The sequence below is a fragment of the Mus caroli genome, unplaced genomic scaffold (assembly GCF_978045245.1).
Source record: "Mus caroli unplaced genomic scaffold, Mus_caroli_1 scaffold_7, whole genome shotgun sequence".
Taxonomy (NCBI): Eukaryota; Metazoa; Chordata; class Mammalia; order Rodentia; family Muridae; genus Mus; species Mus caroli.
In genome coordinates, this window is record NW_028227262.1 from 100,470,410 (window position 1) to 100,492,585 (window position 22,176).

At 44.6% G+C, this 22,176-nt stretch overlaps 2 protein-coding genes across 5 annotated transcripts; both read right to left on the reverse strand.

Annotated features, from left to right (window-relative positions):
• Nucleotides 1-2,067: 2,067 nt before the first annotated feature.
• Nucleotides 2,068-9,572, reverse strand: Gimap4 (GTPase, IMAP family member 4). 4 transcript variants are annotated; one of them, XM_021165431.3, is made up of 3 exons: nt 9,502-9,572; nt 7,202-7,273; nt 2,068-3,729 (listed from the first exon to the last, which is right to left on the reverse strand). In XM_021165431.3, the coding sequence occupies exons 2-3, from the start codon at nt 7,257-7,259 to the stop codon at nt 2,801-2,803; spliced, it is 987 nt and encodes a 328-aa protein (XP_021021090.1). In that variant the 5' UTR covers nt 7,260-7,273; nt 9,502-9,572; the 3' UTR covers nt 2,068-2,800. The 4 variants fall into 4 exon arrangements, with proteins under 4 accessions (XP_021021090.1, XP_029334850.1, XP_021021091.1 ...); XM_029478990.2 differs by lacking the exon at nt 9,502-9,572 and adding an exon at nt 7,997-9,491; XM_021165432.3 differs by lacking the exon at nt 9,502-9,572 and adding an exon at nt 7,776-7,968.
• A 5,206-nt stretch (nt 9,573-14,778) lies between these two features.
• On the reverse strand, nt 14,779-17,632 carry LOC110297030 (GTPase IMAP family member 9). Its single transcript, XM_021165829.2, has 2 exons — nt 17,525-17,632; nt 14,779-16,330 (listed from the first exon to the last, which is right to left on the reverse strand). The coding sequence occupies exon 2, from the start codon at nt 16,289-16,291 to the stop codon at nt 15,416-15,418; it is 876 nt and encodes a 291-aa protein (XP_021021488.1). The 5' UTR covers nt 16,292-16,330; nt 17,525-17,632; the 3' UTR covers nt 14,779-15,415.
• Nucleotides 17,633-22,176: the final 4,544 nt, after the last annotated feature.

Consider the following 22,176-nt stretch of genomic DNA (forward strand, 5'->3'; position numbering starts at 1 on the left):
ATGTCTGAATCTGAAGCCTCACTGCAGCTGGGATCTGTGCTGATGGCTGTGGCCTGTGTTGCCACCAAAGGCCATCTGGATGTCAGTTGTCTGGTCTGCTGCCTGAGACCATGTTGATGTCTGATGGCCTTACTGATACCAGAGGCCAAACTGATCTGCCACCTGAGGCCATGATGACATCCAAGCCCAAGCTACCACCAGGAGCTATGTCTGGGTCTGTGGTCCTATGGCAGCCATGGTCTGTGTTGATGTCCCAGGTTCATGTTACCACCAAAGGCCATACAGATGTGTCTGGTCTGGGCTGCCACCTGAGGCTGGGTTGATGTCCTAGAACTGTGATGAGCTGGCCCCACCCCTTGCTTGCAGCAGGAGAGCTAGTCCTGCCCCTTGCTAGTCAGCCTGGGAGAACTGGCTCTGATAGTATTGGTGTGGGAGAGTGGCCCCACCCCTCATCTACCATGTGGTGGTGTTGGGAGAAATGGACCACATCTCACCTCCCACCCCTACCTCCACCCCCACTACCCACACCATATGGGTGAGCTGGCCTTGCTGGTACTGATGCAGGAAAACTGGTTGGCTGACCAACTCAGATACCACCCAGGGCCCAAATCTAGAGCTTTGGGTTGGTTCACCACAAGATCCCCTGCATCTATGAACTGTTGGAGTGCATGAAAGGGCCAGTCCTGTTGGTTCAAAGCTGCAGGATTTCTGCGACACAGGACAGCAACAGGGTATTCAAGAGGAACCCTGTTGAGGATCCAGTATAGATAGTATAGTCAGAGGCCTTAAACCAGAGAACATTTTCAAGTAAAGCTGTTTGGGCAAAAAGGTAGGTACACTGTATGACACACTGCAGCTTCCACATCGAGATGGTTTGTGTCTTGTTTTGTTTGTTTTATTTTATTTTATTTTAGTGCATGTGTGTGTGTGGGGGGGGTGTATGCAGCATCAGAAGGGGGATATGAAGGGACAGGGAAATAATTGGGATTGGGGTGCATGATGTGAAATTCACAAAGAATCTACAAAACGTTTTAAAAAGTTAAGCAAGTCATGGGCACCAAGCAAGTAAGCAACAACCCTCCACGGCCTCTGCATCAGTTCCTGTCTGCAGGTTCCAGTGTTGAGTTTCTGTTCCTCTGTGAAGGGTTATGAGCTGTAAGATAAAAATGAACCCTGTCTTCCTCAAGGTGTGTCTGGCCATGGTGTTCATCACAGAAGCTGCCCGGCCCTCTGTGCTCTTTCCACCCCCTCTTACACAATGTTCCCTGAGCCTTGGATACAGGCTCCAAGTTGTGGGTTTGTCAATTAGGGCTGGGCATCCCGCAGTGAACTGGTCTCTGCATTTTGACTAGTGACTTTCTGTAATGGTCACCTGCAGCCAAAAGATGCTTAGAGAAGCCAGTTTCGAGATAGGAAAGAACGAAGTGGGCTATCGCTGGTGCCCCAGGGGATGTTGGGAAGAAGCACTGAGGATTCCTAGAAATGAAGTGAGGGTAACTCAGAAGAAATGCAGCAAAAGGAATAAAGAAATGATTGTTACTATCTCTATATTAGAGGGAACTTGTATGCCGGGAAAAGCTCACAGGCCTCAGAAACCTAAGACACAGTTTCTGCCATAAGATGACAAGGATCCAAAATAGTTGCAGTCTTTGACCAGTGAAGGATGGAGATTGTGGTTCAAAGATTTCAGAGAAAAGAAGGTGGGAATCGGGGAGTGACTCAGTCAGGAAAGTACTTGTCCTACAAGCTTGAGAACTCATGTTTGATTCCCAATTGGTGAACTCCAGGCCAGTGGGAAGCACTGTCTCAAGGGAGGTAGACAGCATCACCAAGGAAGACACCTAAGATCATCCTCTACCCTCCACAAACACCCATGTACCTGCACACATACACACGTGTACACATATATGCACATGCCTAAGAAAACAAGACAGGAAATGAGGTGCCATGGGCATACAGCAAGTCTGGTTCAAAAAACACCTTACACTTCTACCAATAAGATGAAATCCGTCTCTGTGCAGTTACAGCAGCACCATCTTCCAACACAAAACAGATTCCAGTTCTAAATATGTGTGAGGCAACAGAAAAGTTTATTATAACAGCAATAAGCAAATGAGCTGGGTGGGGGCAGAAGCAGTAGCCAGTTCGTTTCTCAAGGAGAGAGCTGACTACTGATCACACTGGTGAAAAGGTTGGAGGCCCACCAGAACAGAGCAAACATTGTGGTGTCACCTGCCGAGCTGCTAACTTGTGTTCAACCTGGATTACTTGACTGGTGAGATCTGCTTGGCCTTCAAAGGCCAGCTGGGGAACAACTTGATGCCATTTGTGAAAATATAACTAAACAAACCTGATGTCCATTGAGAACTGTCTGCTATATATCTCTGACTAAAGATTACCTCATGCAAAGAATGGAACTTCCTAATAAAACATACAAGGTGGTTGTCCAAATTATGGGTATCGTGTGTGGAAGCTGCGGGTGAGGATTGCTGTTGAGATTCCAGAGGAGAAATGGGTTCGTCTTACAGTCATTTTCTGTGGCCTCCTGGGTGGTTTTCATTTGAGGAAGAACTCAAGGCAGCAGGCAGTAATACGTTCAGCTTTGGAGTTTCACAAATTAAAGATTGGTTATTGTCTCGATAAGTCAATTGAACAACTATCAATGGTAAACTTTACTTCATTATTTCATCCTGGAAGACAGAAGCTAGAGCATTTGGGCATCGAGGGGTGAGCACTATAGGGCAGGGTTATCAAGGGAAATGCAGAAAATAGAAATAAGGTCTAGTCTTATAGACTAAGCCTAGTCTTTCATAAACTGGTTGAAGATAAAGGAAGCAATCTCCCATGCTTTTATAATTAATTCAAGTATCATACTTGTGTTCTCAACTTCCTTCCTAGCATTTTGTTGATTCTTTGTAAAGACAGCTTCCCTCTCCTTGAATTCCCTCTCCATACGTGCCCTTCTCATTTCCCTCTCCAGTTCATCTCTCAGATCTCTAATCTGTTCTTCATACTCCCGTCTTATCCGTGCTTTCTCTCTCTCTAGCTCCTCTCTGTATAATTCTTGCATCCTCCTGGTCTCTTTCTGGATCACACTCTCAGCACTTTCATACATCTTATTAGTAAAGCATCTTCCACCATTTTCCCTCACCATGCTCTGGACCAAGGTCAACAATTGCATCTTCTGTTCTTCCTTTTCAGCATCTGAGGCTCTGTTGTTGAACAAACAGTAGCGATTCTGGAACTCATGCATCACCTCTCGAAAGAATTTAGGAGCCTTCTCTAAGTACTCATGGATATCAGTGTCTTCTAAGTCATCCTTTCTGGTGAGCAAGAGAATCATGAATCTTCTAGCCTGTTTTCCAAACATGTCCAGAATTTTCTGTGTAGCCTTGTGTTCTTCCACAGTATAACGCCCCAGTGGAACTACCAGGAGCAGAGCATGAGGCCCTGGAGAGGTCAGGGCAACATATCGAGTGATCTCCCTTTGTGTGTCAGCATCTGGTACTTCAGTGTCAAAAATGCCGGGTGTATCCACGACAACAAGCTCTTTCCCATCCCAGGTGCTCACCCTTTTCTCACAGACCTTGGTGATGGATTTTGCACAAATGCCAGAATTAAATACTTTTTTCCCAAGGATACTGTTCCCTGTTGAACTCTTTCCTGCTCCAGTTTTTCCAAGCAAGACAATTCTCAGTTGGGGAATTCCTTGATCTTGGTTTCCAAGCTCTAGAACATCAAGGAAACAAAACCAAATCTTAGACTCAGCCCCGGATGGTTAAGCGAATAAAGTCATACAATCCGATGCCCACTCTCTGGATACTTATGACCTTTCCCCCATGGTGTCACCTCTGTCCTACCAGGGACTACAGACAACCTGTGGGTCTAAATGTCTGTCTCAAAGGGCCTGACAACGGGTACCTCCCTTGATCTCTTTTCTTCACTGCCCTTTCTTAATATTCCTTTTAAGCTCCTCATTCTGACCCTTTGTGATTTCCAAGTACCCAGAAGAGGAAAGAAGAGTTTCAGAAGTGACCAGTGAACCACTTCTGGTAGCTGCCTCACTTAGAAACTCAGAGTGGAACACAAAGTGCGAGTTTGGGGCATCTGCAGAGAAAAACATAATTTTTTTTTCTGATTTATATTTTAAAAATAACGTTTTCTTCCAACTGAGAGCCAAGTAGGGGAGGATGTACAAACCTTAAGATAGTTTCCCAAGTTTGGGGACCAGAATCCCAGGATAAAAGAAGAAATATGACTGAGAACACTGTCTAGGATGGTCTAGGAGAGGATACAGGCACAGTTCAAATCAGTATTTACTTAACACAGTAGAGTGCCCCATTGGGAAGATTCTTGTGGGCATTGTTTTATTGGTCATAGGAAGGAAGAACAGGAGAAGATATCAGTGGTAGCTACTACCTAGTCAGCATAGACACCACATGGTGATTGTTAGACTAGAACCCCTGCTCATCCCCTGCACAAGCTGGGAAACCCCCATCTGTCCTCCTCCCCCCCCCAACCACACCCACACAGAGAAAACTCCCCTGTCTGCTTAGATGCATGAAGAAAACTCTGAGCTAACATATCAACACTTCCCGTCTCTTTGAGTTTCCGGCAACCCACCCAAGAGTGGCCATCCAGGCGCTCAGGTTTTGACCATGTATGGGCACAATCCCAGCTCTTAGCTGGCACATCATCACTCCTCACCTAAATTCTATAAAATCCCCTTGCTTTCGCCTGGATGTGTGACTTCATTGACCTCCACCTGTGAGATTGATGAACCTACTGGAGAACTGCCTCCTAATAAACCTGCCTTTATCTACTTTTAATCAGGTCTAATCTGGCCTATATCTGCATTACTGGGGAGAAAAAATGCCTATCAATGATGACCCATGAATAGACTGCAATACACACCCTCTCCTTCTCATCCCTGAATGCCCTCCTCTTCGGGATGTAGATTTGCAACTCTTCTCAGTGAAGTGTAGCCAATGGGTCTGGTTTTGGAACACACTGTAATATGCTTTCGAGGACATATGCTTTCGAGGGGCAAACAAAATGTTCAAACTCTTAAGCCTGCTTGCTCCTTTGCCTCTTCTGCAGTTTCCGTGTGAAGATTCCTGAACTAGATTCCCTGACAGTAACAGCCAGGGAAGATCCCTCTACCCTGGCCTGCCCAAGAACTAGTTGACTATACCAAAGCTTCTTAAAGTATAGGTTGTGATTTCATGTGGGGCCACAAAGTTGAACATGGAGAAGAAGAGAAAAAGTTAGCAACAGTAAAAGATCCTGAATGCACAATGACTAAAAAATATTTTGAAATCAAAGGTGTAATGAATTTGTAATGACTCTGACAGCACTTGACTGTGTTCTTTGATGAAACAGCAACCTTGTTACTGATCAAACAACATAAATACTTGTTAATACCCTGTAGCACCAATAAACATTGCCGGAGACGTCTGGACTTGAATTTGACACTAACACTGCTCTGTATGATATACTTACTGAATGGCAGTCTTACAATTTCCTATTATACATTTACAATATCAATCAATCCTAAAGACTGTTTGACATGCTCTATCCTCCAAGGTCAAATATTCAATCAAACTTTACTTTTGCAAAACAAAACCAAACCCAAGTATAGCCACCTCACCAATGTGCAAACATGTTGTTTTAAGTTGAAGACAACAATACATTCATTAACTTTAATTTTCTTATTTACTTTTCTTGTACACGACATACACTTCTTTGGTGTTGTCAAAAACAAGTTGTAAAACACAGCTTGTATGTAGCTAGAGTGTACAATACATTGCTTTAAAAAGATACTCACAAAATTTAACATCTCCATTGCTCATATAACTGGTAGTGTAAGCACTTAAAATCTGCTTTCTTATGAACTGTAAAATATGGTACTAAGTATGTTCTCTATGTTATATATAGTTCTACAAAAATTATTCATCCTATCTGCCTGAAATTCCTTGTGATACAAATGGGGCAAATATACTTTAATCTTTAAGAAACAGTAAATTACACACACATATATACATATATTCATAGCATACATATAAGAAAATTAAAGTAAATAAATGTACTATTGTCTTCAACTTAAAAGAACATGTTTACACATTGGTGAGGTGGCTATACTTGGGTTTGGTTTTGTTTTGCTAAAGTAAGGTTTGATTGAATATTTGACCTTGGAGGATAGAGCATGTCAGGCTTTAGGGTTGATTGATATTGTAAATGTATAATAGGAAATTGTAAGAATGCCATTCAGTAAGTATGTCAAAAGTTCATTTCAGAAGCCTATGTTATATATGTATGTACCTAGGGTCACATAAAAATTTCTTGAGAAAAAAGCAGCATTGGAGGCAAGTGTTTAAGAAGCCCTGAAGTACACACACCTGTCTGTGAGTCTGTCAAGACTGATGGGGAACCACTACCTTGCCACGGGTACATGAGTGACACATCTGTGAGCCTATTGGCACTCTGGCAGGAGCATGAGTCACAGGCCAATTTTAACTGGTGTGGTTCAAAGAAAGAGTTGATGTTTTAAGCTACTATGTTGTAAGGTAGTTTGATAAACGAGCAAAATCTTAACCGACATTAATGAACATGGCGGGAAGAGGATCCGATGCTCAATGGCACACTGATTCATTTGTTGATTGGAATGGGGGCAATGGGAGCAAGGAGCCAGACGAGGGACCAATGACCCTCACATTGCTTTCTCTCAATTCTCCTTCAGGAAAGGACAGAGATGTGACCAGAAAGGCCACAAGCAGAGAGGCCACGGACAGCCGTTCTGCCTGTAGGAAAGAGGAAGTAAGAAGTTGTGCTGAAGGCAGACATGGTGACTCATACCCATCACTCTGCACTGGAGAGATGGGAGCAGGGTGTCTGTCACAGATTCCAAGCTGACCAGGGTCACAGTGTGTGTGGAAGCCCATGTCAAAACAAGCAAGAGTGGGAAAAGAAGGAGAGGAGGAAAGGGAGGGCTATGTCAAGCTCTGGACCAGTGGGAGAGCAGCTGGGTCAAGAGGAATGGGAGAGCAGAGAAATGAAAAGAAATATCAGGGCGGTGTCAAGGTTTTCTCCCATTCAGTAGGGACTGATGGTCAAGGCAGGAGGGACTGCACCCCTCCCTGTCTGCCTCCCCACTTCTCCTGCACTTTGGTTACACTCCACCCCACATCCCAGCTCTTCTCACCATGGCTGCTCCTTGAACTTTCTGGGATGAACTCCGCACCACCGCACTGGGCTTCCATTGTAGCTCAGCTTCCTGCAGATAAAGAAGCGACCACGGCAAGTTATGAAAACCACTTGGAGCCCCACTTCCTGTAGCCAACACTGAACTTTTTGCCATAAACTCAGCCTTTTTATTTCTCCTGCCCCATCCCCAAAAGGTCATTTCAGCATTCCATTTTTCAGGCTATTCTTTTCCTTATACAAACTTAAATCCTACCAGCTCCTTCTCAGGCTGGTCCTGTTTCCCTCCATCCCTTCAGCTAGTGAATGACTACTATGGTGCCCACACTTCTGGCTCAGCTTCTCATCGTGGTTTTCGTGGGCATCTCTAACAAAGGCTGACCAGGATAAAGCCCTTGACACTCCTCCCACACCCCAGGCCCAACTCTGCATTTCCATAAATGCTATCACCACACAGACCGTGGCTCTTGCTGAGCTTTAAGCTCTACTCTAGTCTTGGTTTCCTGCCTTGCATGAGCCCATCACCAAATCTCAATGACTACATTCAGAAATCTCATTTGTCCCTTTGTTTCTACCTTCATGTTGATCAGACCCATTGCTGTTCATTGTCAGCCCAGTCATCCCTTCCTTGGTCCCTTCACAACTCTACCACCAGATCTCACTTTCAAAATAAAGTTTCATTTTCCTTTTCTTGCTTGAATTTCCTAGCAGCTTTTGATTCTCTTTAGAGGATAGTTTGAACTATTAGAATGGTCCAGAAGTCCCTTTATGGACATCTTTCGCTGAAGTCACTGACCTCCCCTCTGTTCCCAGGATCCTTGAAGCACTTTTATCTCCTATGCTTTTTCAGAATTTTCCCTTTCTGGGGGCACTGCTCCAGCCCATCCCCCAGCTGGGGCTGCTCAGCCTCTGCTTCCTGAGATGCTCTTTCCAATGCCTCTCTCCTGCAGCAGCGCCAACCCGAGACTCCAGCTTCTGAGATCACTTGCTTTGCTGTAACTGCACAGCAGCATTTCCTCATCGAAGACATGATAACATGATAATAAATGATTTGTAACACGAAATCATTTTTTAGCATATGACTGTCTCCTCTTAAGACTCTGTGACAGGAAACTTCCCAGGAACAGACACAGCACTGGACAAAGGATGGGTCTCAATTTACTAAACAAGCAAATTGGCCTTCTTGGGTCTTTACCTCTCTCTGTTTGGGGGTGGCCTGTGCCACCCAGCCATCCTTCCCTGTTAACCAAGACACAGTTATGTAGAAACACTCAGCTCATTTGAGTGCTTCCTCTACCTAATACACATGAAGACATTTGAAAACTCTGGAGCCAACTACAATCAGGACAGGTTGGAATGCTCCTTGATAAGGACAGAGTCCCCACACAGGGAGCCCTCAGATACAGATGTGAAGCAGAACTCTAGATGCTTCTTTAGAAAGAGGCTTTTTATGCCTGAAGGCCAGGTGGGTAGAAGACAGCTTCTCATAAACTAAAAAGAAACCACAAACTCACACAAAGCATTGGTTCTTAGCACAGACTTGATTTGGTGATTAGCAAGGAGACCCAGTATCAATGGTAGAAAATTTCTCAAAACTTTCTCGGGGACAGGGGAGACAGAGGGCACAGGGTGACAGAGGGGCTCTTTAGACACTAATTCATCTGTAAAACCAGGACCTGAGTTTCTGTACGTGCTGATTTCATTGACTAAGTCATCCCAGCTCTGCCTATGACCAAACGTCTACTACTGGCTTCAGAACAGTAGCCACAGTAAACATAATCTCCCTACTTAGACCTACCTGGAGGGAGCTCAGCTCTTCTAAGAACTCAGGGAAAAATAGTTTCCCCAAGAGGCAGGTTCCCTAGGAAGCAGCTTACAGGAAAAAGATAACAGCTAGTGCTGATCCCAACATTATGGCAGCTTGGGGGAGCTGTGCCAAGCTGAGCCTGTTAGGGATCCTCCGCATCCCTGCCTTCTTCCTGCCTGCTCGCTCCAAGCTAACTCAGTCATTCTCTTCCTGGGAGAGTCACATTAAAAAAAAAATTTTTTTTGACCAGTGCAGGAATACTTTCCCTGTAGAAAAAGTGTCCTCCTCAAAATGGTGAACCCTGAAGCACACAGGAATTTGTAGAACTCAGCCTTCAACTCGGACTATAGCCTAAAATTATCAGGCTGGAAACAGAAGCCAATGAATACAATTCCTAAGAGCAGGTCTGTCAGGAGGTTTACTAGACATAGCTAGTAGAGAGGTCCCTTCCTCACCAAATTCAACACCCACATCGTCCATCCCTATTCTCTTACCTGAAAATCTGGGTCCTTTGACCTTCTCTGATTTCGAAACAATACTAAACACCAAGAAAACAGAGTAGCAGAGAGGAAGCGAGGGGGAGGAACTGTGGAAATAGGAGTGTGCAAGGGACCCACCCATCTTCCTAGCAAGCTGCACTGCAGAACGTTCTGCAGTCCTCTTGTTCTGTGTCATCTCATGTGGTACCCATGGGTTGCTGGTAGCTACTGAGCACTTGGAATGTGATAAATCAATAGTCATGTTTTTCACCACCAGGACTTTAGTTGACTGCAATATGGCCCATCATAGTAAATAACGGTCAGTCAGCTCTTGTTTGGCAGAACAATCTGTAAATGTAAATGACAATGACTTGGCTGGCAGTGATATTGAATCTCCTGTATGTTTACTTGCTTAAGAAATGAGAGAAAGAATAATTGAGTAAGAGGGACAGAGACAGAGAGAAGAGAACTCCTTGTTAATAGCATATAATAGAATCTACTTTTAATTTGGATATTTAGGTATTTTACATGTCATATAATTCATGATACAGTTGGATTTAAATAGCACATCTATATCATATCTCCTCTCCTCAGGGGTAAGGGCTCATTACAGAAGAGGGGTGGAAAGACTGGAGTCATTGAACACTGCAGTGAAACACTATTTGCTGGATATGACAAGGTCATTTCACACACAAATTTGCACAGACCAAAACCTCAGTGCTGATGGGGAAGGGCTCATGAACTCTTGCCCTATCTAAGGAGCTGTGGGCAATTGATTGCTGCTGGTGTTTGTGTGTGTGTGTGTGTGTGTGTGTGTGTGTGTGTGTGAGAGAGAGAGAGAGAGAGAGAGAGAGAGAGAGAGAGAGAGAGAGAGAAGTTGTGAAGTTTTTCTCAGGAGCACTGCCCCTAAGAGGTTACCCATGTGTTGGTAGATGATTCCACATCTCTGTTCAGATGGACAGCACTAAGTGGAGTTTAGATTTTTTCTTAAATGGGGGAGAGAGACAGAGGTGACAAGAAGTCGGGAAGGAAAGGAGAGGACTAGAGAAGGAATCAGAGGAGTGGAACTGATCCAAACACACTATGTGATTGTATACAATTCTTTAACAATACATAGTCACAGTCCTGCTACCAGATTTCTTCTTGTTCAACCTGTTCTTTCTCTCCTCTTCTCTATTATTCTGCCTACTTTGGGGCTGATTCTTGTGTAATTTCACTTTTATTTCCTCTTGTTGATTTTTTTCAGGACCTCCCCCCTCTCCTCCCCTCCCTCTCCTCCTCCCTCTCCCCCTTCCCCCTCTCCTCCCCTCCCTCTCCCCCTTCCCCCTCTCCTCCCCTTCCTCTCCCCCTCACCCCTCTCTTCCCCTCCCTCTCCCCGTCAACCCTCTCCTCCCCTCCCTCTCCCCCTTCCCCCTCCTCTTCCCCTCCCCTTCCCTCTCACTCCCCTCCCCCTCCCTCTCTTAATCTCTCTCTCTCTCTCTCTCTGTTTGCTTCAGGCTTCATGCCTACCTCTTCAACTTGGGACAGTCTCCTTTCAAATTCTATTCAATCTCTCCATCCACACACATACATATACATACATACATACACACACACACACACACATACACACACACATATACATACATATACATATTAGAAGAACTTCATGTCCTCATATCTCCACACTGTTTTCGCATACTTGACATCCACACAGTTTATAAGCCCCAAGGAACCAGCCGCTCTGGGGAGTTACTCAAGCAGAGATCAGCAGGAAGAGCTTAGATTTTGGATCCCTAACACAAATAAGAATAAGAGTGATTGGCGGGAGAGTGAGTCAGATTACCAACCCTTCCACCAGGAAAATCTATTTATGAAGTGACTTTGATTCCTAGGTTCATCTGTGAAATTTAGTAACTTGGCACAGAGTCACCAGGCAACCAGGTGGTTCTGAGAGAGGTCCTGACAAACCTCAATTCTTCACCACGGGCCTTCTAAGCCTCCTCTCACCTTTCCATGTACTGCCCTGTGCACTGAAGGGTCCCATGAGTTTGAAACCTTCAGAAATTGGGATGCTGGGCGCACAGATGTCCAGATACAGTCCCAGTCCAGACAGGCATTTATAACAGATTCCACAGGTCAGCAGTTACACCTTCCAGCCCTATAGTTTCTTTCTCAACAATTTCTGTTCATTTTTCGTGATCCCTCTATACTACATAAACTGACATTTTCCTTCAATTCATGAGTTCCACTCTCAGACTTAAAGAAATCTCTGGTCCAACTTGGTCGAAATTTTTTGTGTGTGTGTGAAGAGACCAGAGATTATTTTTCATAACAGTCCTCCAGAAATTGTGAGTTTCAAGCTGATGTCAGCCCATTTCCCGGAACCCTTTCTAATGAGAGTAAAACAGCTATTTTTAAATGTGTCCTGAGACACCTCCTTCCTGCCAACAGACATTTCCTGTGCTAGCCCCTTCACCTTTGTCTTTCTCATCTCATGTCATATTACAGAGCAGAATGGTTAAGATAGAAGGGCTGTGCACACTGCCATTGACATGAGATGGTACTTGAAATAGAGAGACTGAGAAATGAAGATCTCCAGGAGATTTCAGCTGCTAAACTAGACTTAGAGTTCTTCCTGGATGTCACTTAGGACTGGAATTGGTCCAAAGCAGAGCTCTCCTCTGCCTTCCACCTGGAGAGACTTAGTTCTGGTCACTCACAGTTCAGTCTTAAGCAAGTGTGATGTGTGTACACTGTTACTACCTTTTAGAGTCATTGTAATGGAGTTTTAATGGCCTAAATTACTAATAGAATACTTAGTAAATTTATTACAAAAATTATCAAAATTGCCCTAGAGAGATGGCATCAAGAGCCCTAGCTGCTCTTCCAAAGAACCCAGACTGTGGTTCCAGCACTCAGTGGTGGCTCACAACCATTTGTAACTCCAATGCCAGGGGATCTGACACCCTCTTCCAGCCTCTGTGGGCTCCATGCACATAACAGACATGCAGGCAACACGCCCATGTATGTTTAAAATAAAATTTTTTAAATAATCTGAAGGAATCTCACAGCTTGGAAAGACTAGTAATGCCATAGCTCCCCCTAACTAAACAGATTCTAGAAATGGGGACAGGGATGGGGCAAGTGTAGTCTCCAGTTCTATACCTACTAGTGTGGTACATAAAGCCAGGCTTTAATGTATATCCCCAAACTCATGATCACATGAATAGCCCTATTCAATTCTGTGAGATATAAGGCAAAAGAAAAAGTCATAATTTAGGGAAAAGATTTTAGGAAAGAGGGGGGTGGAGGGGGTGGGAAGGAAAAGGAGAAGGAGGAGAAGAAGGACCAGAGTATATCATATGCATGGACTTGCCAACAAGCAAAAGTTATTAATAAAAACAAAAAACAAATATATTTTTATTAATAGTTATTTTGAAGCAGTAGTTATTTAAAATATCATTGAGGGTACAGGTATGACCATGAGTGGATCTGTGCAATTGTAAAAGCATTCTGTGCATTTTGTTCTGCCATGTTTTATTTCCATTTAATAACAGATGAGAGATTTCAAAGTCAAGATAAGCTGGCTTACGTAAAGTCAACTCCAGGCACCACTGGGGTCTAGCACGTGTTGAGTACCACAGGCAGTCTTGTGGTCAGCACACCTACTAACGTGATCAGAGGCTTCCGAGGGTACAAACGTGAAAGCTTCAGCATTATCAACATCCAACACATGCCCAGATAGGCTGGAGATTGGTAGTGACTGAGACTGAAGCACAATAGGTGCTTCAAGTTCAGAAGTACCAGCTATGAAGAACTGGGCTTACTACAGGATGAACTTGGGGTTAGTGGAAACGGTAGGCCTGATAGTCTCCTCAACTCAGAATGCTGCATTTCATCTTAAGAAGAGAAAATGCCTTAGGATGCCACAAAAGCCTTGCACATCCCAGCACTTAGGACTCATTCCACATAGTCTGCTCAGCCACCTGTAGTGGAACTTGGAGATCTACTACAGAGCTTCCAGCCTGCTTTCCTAATGACTTACTTGGTTTATATTTAAATTAAGTAAGTGTGTATGTGTGTGTGTGTGTGTGTGTGTGTGTTGCCTGGCCATGTCTATGTGGGCTGTGAGTGCAAGTACCAGAGGAAGGCAAAGGTATTGGCTCCCCGGAGCTGGAGCAACAGGTGGTTGTGAGCAGCCCCTCTGGGCGCTGGGGACAGAAGTTGGGTCCCCTGTAAGAGCAGCACACAGTCCTATCTGCTGCATCATCTCTCCAGCCCCTGTCATTTCTTCTGAGATGAAAGGTAACCAGGCAGAACTGACATCTGAAGGAAGATGACAGCATAAGAGAGACAAGAGGTGAAGAGGACAAGGAAACGTGACCCTGAAGGAAACTGTCACCTCCTGAGATAAAGGTGAGAAAAACTAACCACAGAAACTGTCATTTGCAGTAACATGGGTGAATCTGGAGGACACTGTGCTAAAAGGGGGCAAATATTTCCCATCTCATGTTCATATACAATCTAAAAAGCTCAACTGGGGTTTGGGGGTGCCCAGCCACACTCGACAGACGCATCTATAACAAAACTCCTGCACCTAAGGCTCGGAACATCTCAGAACCAGGAAATCTGCAGTGAGTGAGATCGTTTCTCCTAGAAATGACCAAAAAACTTCACCCATGATGCATCAACAATATGTGGATGCCAAAACAAGACCTCTACAAGTTCAACAGCAATAGACATGCTACCATGGAAGGGGAAAGCTCATGAGGTCTTATCCCCAAAAAGGAGCCACGGGCACATGAAGCAGCAGGAGCTGCAGGATGTCCTTAGGGGTGGCTCCCCTGACTGATTACCCAATACCAAGTGGTTAGCGCAGAAATCTGTACATACATAGCCACTAAAGAGGCTGAGCAACTTGTATTTATATATTTATGTATGCATACATGTGTAAAAATAACAAAGAGAAAAGAGCTATGCATTTGAAAGGGAGCAAGGAGGAACATGAGAGGGGTTAAAGGGAGGAAATGTAAGGAAGAAATTAGTTTAACTTCAAAAATTAACATTTCAAAGTCAGTTGGGCATGGGGCTCATGCCTATTAATTACCTTGGTTTAATTATTTATACATACATACATATACATGTATATACACACACACACACACACACACACACACATATGCCACAATGTCTACATGAGAAGCAGGCAATTTTATTTATCAATTATGCTTCAATCAGTCAGGGAATGTAACGTGTCACCATAACCATCTTCAGAAAATACAATATACTACATTAATAAATCATGTCAAATTATAAAGAACCCACCAGAACTTGCTATACCCATCCTATTGCTAAACACTCTACACACTGTACTATATGAAGAAATCAGGCAGGACTGGACTGGAAGCTTCCTCCCTTTTCATGTTGCTGGAAGTTGCTATGTAGATAGACTGCTGGGGAAGAAAAGACATCATTAGTCTTAACCAAACTCTATAAACTACAATGCCAACACACCAAGCTCCCCCCCTAACCCCCGACCTGCAGGGATCATCAGCGAGGACCCAGGGAAAGGTAGTGAGAGAGTGGGAGGGACAAGAAGTCAATCATACTGATCAAGCTCTGAAAAACTTTATTCAGGAGTAGCAATATGAGCATAAGCAAGAGGAGGCTTCAAGGGATGAGGGAAGAGTCTGGGGTCTCTCCGAAGGTCAGGTGGCAATCTTCAGGTTCTGGAGACAACGGTCACCGTGTCCTTTTTACCCACAAACATTCTTCTTGTTATGACCACGAATGTTCTGTCAGGATTGTTTATGTAAGCTAGAAAATGTCCACAAGGCCATGGCTTCCAGCACCAAGCAAGTCATTAATATATTCAGAACACATTATATGTGTGCTTGTATGAAATTGTCAAAAACAAATGTCATTAATAAAAATAAATAAATTAAATTTACCACAACTCGTCCCAAAGTTTTGAAAGAATTTCTTTTATCTTTTGGAAAATATACATAAATATAGTCTCTTCAGCCTTTTCCTTCAAATTTCTTAATTTTTCATCATGATTTCTCTGTGCGAAAACAATTTGTGCCGCCTTTTCTTTTTCTAATTTAGCAGCATATTCCTTTTTTATTCTTTCGATGTCACTAGTGAGTTGTTGAGCATAAGTCTCCTTCAGTTCCTCTAGACATTGGTTCAGCCTGCTATCTATGTCCTTATATATCTTGTCAGAAAAGTAGGATCCGCCATTTTGGGTCATCATTTTCTCTGTCAGTTCTATCAGCTGCTGTAGTTGATTTTCTTGCTCATCCAGAGCTGCTTTGTTATTAAAGGCCAGGTAGCGCTTCCCACACTGCGAGACAATACTATTGAGCTTTTCACCCGCTTCATTTACAAAATTATCAAGGCTCTGGTCCTCAAGTTCTTCTTTGTGAGTAAACAAGATGATCATGTACTTCAGGGCTGCCTCTCCAAAAAGACCCTTGATCAGAGCGACCGTTTTCTGCTCTTCTTCAGTGTAACGGTCCAGTCGCAAAACCAGAATAATGGCGTGAGGCCCAGGGCAGGAGTAGAGGATGCAGCGGCTGATCTCTAAACATGTGGTTTTCATGGTCTCCTTGGTGTCAAAGAGCCCAGGAGTGTCGACTACAACAAGGTTTTTCCCCTTCCACCTCCTGTATGCTCTCTGGCAGGTCTTGGTAACAGCATTGGCACAAATCTTAGAATCAAATTGACGTCTCCCGAGGATGGTGTTGGCTGTAGCACTCTTCCCATTTCCAGTCTTCCCTACCAGAATGATCCTCAGTTCAGTGTCTCCCTGGCCAGCCATGTCGAGGCAACGTGACTCTAAAGATCTGAATGCGCAGATCTTAAGGAAGGGGAAGAGAGGAAAATTACCTATTAGAGAAACGGGAAGCACTCCCGATCCTTTCTTTTTTTTTCCTTTTCTCCTGAAATTTTGCAGTGTTCTATAGTTTTAAAAGGCTGATGATCTGGATGTCATTTAGGCTGTTCCTGATGGCATGGACAGCCTATCTCTACTCCTGCTACCGCCTTCATGCCAATATTGGAACAGATGTTCCTGGCTCATGCCCAGTGCCAGGTCTGGGAAATGAGTGCACCTAAATTGTTACTGTGCCAAATACCTGAAAGCCCAGGATGACTATAGAGGTCAACAGCTTACTATATATTTTATGACGACCTAGGAGAGGCATTCAAGGACTCAAAACATAAAGAAAGTGTAAGGAAGGCAGGGGCAGGTAGGATCTCAGTGAGTTCAAGGCCAGCCTGGTCTATAGAGTGAGTTTCAGGACAGGCGAGGCTATACAGAGAACCCCTATCTCAGACCAAAGAGAGAGGGGGAGGGGAGGGGGGAAGGAGGGAGGGAAGAAGTGGGGGGGGAATTGTTCATCTCCCCTGCTTTGACTGGTACACAGTTAATATGTTAATTATTACAGTTAAATATCACACTGAAGCCAGAAATATGTTCACTTATCATGTTAATAAACATGAAACAAAACCCCCAAGACAGTTAAAACAATCCTGCATAACAAAAGAACTGGCAGAAGTGTCACCACTTCAGACCTCAGGGTGTACTACAGAGACATAATAAAGAGAAAGCAACAGACAAGATGCAAAACAAGACCCGGAGCCCCTAGACTACACTGTGGCTTCAGGCAGCTACTCGGGCTTCAGCAGCCCCCGTCAAGCCAAGGGTCACACAGCCACACATGCAAATCTGTCTGTTGTACAATTAAGAGGAGTCAGCACACTGAGGTAAGAAAAGTGACTTAAACATGATCTGAGTTCTCTCCCAACTCTAAAGAACCTGCCTTGGGGGACACAGAACTTTCTATAAAGGGCACCAGGCTACCCTCTGTGACTTTCCCCACAGACACACTGCAACGCATCAGTTCATCTCCTTATATCTCTTAGCCTCCACCCCTCCCCCTCCCCAGCAGCTTCCTCCCTGTGCAGACACAATACTTCCACCCCCATAGATGCTCCATTCCCTCTCCCTCTCACAGCTCCCTTGCTCCAGGTCTCTTCCAGCCAGACTCACCTTCTTCTGCAAGAGTTAATGAGAGTTCAGGATCTCTCCAAGGAACCTATTTGACCTGGTTCAAGTTTTCTACTGAATTATGAAGCAAAACTGCCCTCATTCCCTGACAGGAAGTTCTATGGGTGGAGCCAATTGTAGCTCCCCCCCAGCCTGAAGCTGGCGGGTACAGACTTTGTTGCCACTGAGCTGGGGCCACCTGCGGGGCAACTTTCTGACTTAGGCTGGCTCCTTTTGAAGAGACAACTGCCCTGCTTTTCTGCTACTTGCCCAGAAGCTGAACCTGTCTTCCTGAGACATTCCTGAATAAGCAACCAGCCTGGCGACCACGTGCTGACAGAATGGCTCCAGGCACCGAGAATGAACTGGCAGTGGGGATGAGCCTTCCCCCTTATAAGCACACTCTCTTAGTAAACTCAACTCGCGGGCCTGATCAGGGAAATTTTTGTCTTGGCTTCATTATCTTTTCTTGCAGTCTAAGTCTCTTTCAGCCCCAGCCTGCCTCCCAGGTGTACCCGGTTCATGTAGACCGCGGGCAGGCTTACAACAGGAGCCAATGAAGAAACCATTTGCTTTTAAAGAAACAGAAATATTTTCCTGTAATTTAATAGGTGCTTCAGCTCTGTCAAGCTCTGTATGTCTATTATAATGCCAAACGATAATGCCAATCTTTTTTATATTATTATTGTTTGGGTTTTTTTTTTATTACTGGTGTGTTTATAAAAAGATAAAGAGAGAAGGAGGGATATGCTCTATGGACGTGTGGTGAGGTATGGGAGGAGTTGTCCCAGCAGTCCCATTCCAAGGCATCACTTCTTCCTGAGGGACCAGCCACACGATGGTATAATATAGAATACAGTTTATTCAGGGCATGGGGAGGGAAGTCGAGAGGGTAGTAGAAGCAGAGAAAAGCAGAGGGGGAAGAGAGTAGAGAAGTAGAGGCCAGCCATGGGCATGTGGAGAGAGCGGGGCAGGGGCAAGGGGATGGAATGGGGAAGGGACAAGGGAGCAGATAGCAAGAAGAGAAGAGCAAGAGAGGGAGAAGGGGGCAAGCAGCCCCTTTTATAGTGGGTCAGGCCTACCTGGCTGTTGTCAGGGAATTGTGGGGTGGAGTTTAGACAGAATGCTAACAATTACAGTCTCATGTAGCCCAACCTACAGTTGAACTCACAGTGTGTTGAGGATGACCTTGAACTGAAAGCTGAGAACCTGGTGATTACTCAGTCCTTGAAGCTAGATACCTCAACAGTTGGAGTTGTCTCAAGATTGTTGGTTCCCAAGACAGACAAGAGATGGTAGGTAGAGCATTGCCCATACCCTGGACTTCTCTCAGAGAGCTGGGCAGGAGGGTGGCTATTCCCTACCCAAATCAGGCGTGGGCCTACTCAACTCCATAGAGACAAAGGCTACCTCTTATTAGAGTCAGTTAAGCTTCTGTTTCCCTGCCAGAGAACTGGCTTAACATTTGCCTGACTTCAGTCAAGTCTGCATATGCAAGTTTCCTCCCTTGTTCTTTTGTCCTCCCCTCCCCCACTGAGCTATATAAGCTAGCCCTGTTAAGTCAATAAATGAGATATCCTCCAATATAGTCCGAGTCCTGAGACTACAGCTGGTGCGTAAGAGCCCTATAGCCCTCAGTGAAAACTTGAAAATGCTGATTCTGATATCAGTAAAGGAATCAGCACCAGCTTCAGTACAAGTCTGCAGGAGGGAGACCTAGGGAGCAAAGAAGGAAATGAGCCTCCTTCTCCACACCCTTTACTTCGGGGCTGCTACCAGTTAGTGTGGCCCACAACTGGAAACCAAGGCAGTCAGGACAGCTCTCCAGGTGAGGCTCCCTACTCAGGTGGCCCTATTTTGGGGCAAGTTGACATAAAAAACAATTACAATGAAGTGCCACGACAGGCTTCAAAAATATTTTTGTTCATGTCTAGAGTGATACTGAACATATAAAGAGGCCTAGATCTTCAACTATTTTTCTTATGTCCCCTCCACTAATGCCAAGCTTTTAGACTTTACATGAAGATTTCTCATTCAGTTGTAATTAATTTTTGTCTGAGGTGAAGGATGTGGAACCTTGTCTCAGTCCTCTGCATGTGATACCCAGGTTCTCGAGCACCATTGGCTAAATGGCTGCCTGTTCTCCAACATGTCTCTCTAGTAGCTTTACTGGAAATCAGATGGCTATAACTGCACATTTATTTCTCGGTCCTGTGTTCAAAAGAACACAGAAGAATGTTGACTTTTGTTTCTGTGTTTATGCCAGAACCATAGATGAATAATTCCTAAGTCCCAATAATAAGGAAACAAACAACCCAATAAAAACAGGACAAAGGACTTAGTACAACCTTACGCAGAAAGATCACATAGATAGCTAATGTTTTATATGGAGAAACACTCCCAAATATATGTCATCAAGGAAACATAAAACAAAACACCACTATACACACCTCCCAGAACAGCCAAAGTTCAGGCCACTGATGGCTTCAAATGCTGGCACAGATACGGAAGAGTGGGGACCTTAATTGGTTACTGCTGAGAATATGGAATGGTACAGGCACTTCAGAAGACAGGCTGCTAGCATCTTACAAAAGTAAACATACCCTTGCCATATGTGAAGTGGAAATTTCTGGTTTCTTTGGAGACGCAGTTGTGCCATATGATGTTTTTCTAGAAATTGTCTCATGAGAGGATGTTTTGCTGAGAACAGAAACATGGTGGTTTTCTGGAAGCTGCCTAGAAAAAGGGCATGTGATATTTTGCTAAGAGTGAGCACTTGAGAGAACATATGATGTTTGGAAAGGTGTGGGACCATGAAAGGCAGCCTGTTTTCTGGTTGAGCTAATAGTCAAGCAAGGAACAGTAAGCGTTTTGCCACACTCCTAGGTACCAGGCTCCTGACACGAGGCTGCAGCTCTCCATAGTCTGTGGCCATCAGTTATGTAAGGGCAATGCCCCAAGCCCCTCCACAGGTAGAGGATGTGGCCACAGATCAAGTAGCCTCAAGACAGCTCTCCATTTTAATGAGGTACCTAAAAGCCTGAAGGGCTTAGCCAATTAAATTCTCCTTCCCAGACACTCCTCCCTGCCTGCAAAATGTATTTAACCTCAGGCCCACCCTAAGAAAGTGGGGTTTGGTTTTCTCATCTACACTCTCTGCTATGGTAATAAATGCTTTAAAAGCATGAACTGTCTCTTCCCATTGGAATCCACCCTGGGGAGCAATGAAACAGGCCTTTGTCTAAAGAGCTGCATCTAATCTCCCCCAGAAGGCCTCTCTCGCTCCCAGCCATGGACTCCACCAAGCCAAGCTGCCCACTGAGCAAGCCAAGGACACTCCTCCCCAGGGACCCAGCTAGGGCTTTCTCTGCTCCCCTTTTTTCCCCTTCACCCTGGGCCAGATCCAGCCCTCAGGCCCCCACTCCATTCTCAGTTCTTCTGCAGCATCCAGCAGCATCTGGGGTGTCTAAGAGTCTGAGAACCTGCCATCCCTGGCCACCACACAGGTCCAGGGACCCCTGAGCCACTCTGGCAGTCCCTGGGGACCTCAGACTGTGCTTCCCCGACCCCAGAACAGAGTCCCAAGGCTTCTCATAGCCCAATGCCCACCTGGCACAGGTGTGGGGTCTGAGCATTCAAAACTCCCACATTCCAAGCCCTGGGGTGGATGTGGGCCACCACCATTTAACCCACAGAAAGGGTATAAATATAACTCAACACAGCAGACAAGGCTGTGAGGCTTTGGTTCACCTTGCCACTCTTTGCTGATCTTCATTGGGCTTTGCTGATGCTGGTCTTCACTGGCAATGCTGTGGCATTGGTTCACCTTGCCTTCTTTGCTGATCTCCAAAAGAATAAAAAATGGTGCTCTCATAAAACTCCACATGTGCATATTTCTATCAACTTTATGAATAATTATCAAGACTTGAAAGCAACCAGGATGCAAGCTAGTAAATAGCAAGCTGAGTACATCCAAACAGTAGAGCATTATCTAAACACAAAGAATAAGTAAGGGGCAACTATGAAAGCACTTAGGAGTGTGTTGCTAAGCAGAGCTTACTAGTAAAAATGTTGTTTCCTGATGAACATCCTAGAAATTTGAAATTATAGAGATAGTACAATTGTCAGTAGTTGCCAGGGATTGGAGAGATGGCATAAGTGAGCTGAGCTTAGAGGACTTTTAGGACAGTAAAATGTTTCCTGTGATACTATATCAGTGTATATATGTTCTCGTGCACTGCACAAGTCTGTAGCATATATGCCAAGAGTGAAACAAGTGCCAGTTGTAGACATCGGCTAATAATGCTGTATAAGTTAAGTGATACCACTCTGGTGGCCATATTGACAACAGGGGAGGGCATGCATAAGTGAGGGTATGAGAGATATTGCCATCTCTTCCTCCCAATCTTATTAGGAACTTAAAACTTCTCTTTTAAAAGCAAAGCAAAACATAGGGATTATAAATGGCTCGGTGGTTAAGAGCACTTGCCTCTCTTGCAGAGGACCTGAGTTCACTTCCCAGCACCTACATCAAGTGACTCACAACCATTGCAACTCTAATTCCAGGGGAATCCAACATCTCTTCTGACCTCTGCAGACTCTTGCATACAAGCATACATGCATTCACATAAATACAAATAAATAAATAAAATGTC

What these genes read in the sequence shown, in the direction of transcription:
- LOC110297030 (XM_021165829.2), bottom strand. Translation starts at nt 16,291, where the DNA reads ATGGCTGGCCAGGGAGACACTGAACTGAGGATCATTCTGGTAGGGAAG.
- Gimap4 (XM_021165431.3), bottom strand. Translation starts at nt 7,259, where the DNA reads ATGGAAGCCCAGTGCGGTGGTGCGGAGTTCATCCCAGAAAGTTCAAGG. An exon ending in AAGTTCAAGGAGCAGCCATG is followed by an intron (nt 3,730 to 7,201) that starts GTGAGAAGAGCT and finishes TTGATGTTCTAG; the next exon opens with AGCTTGGAAACCAAGATCAA.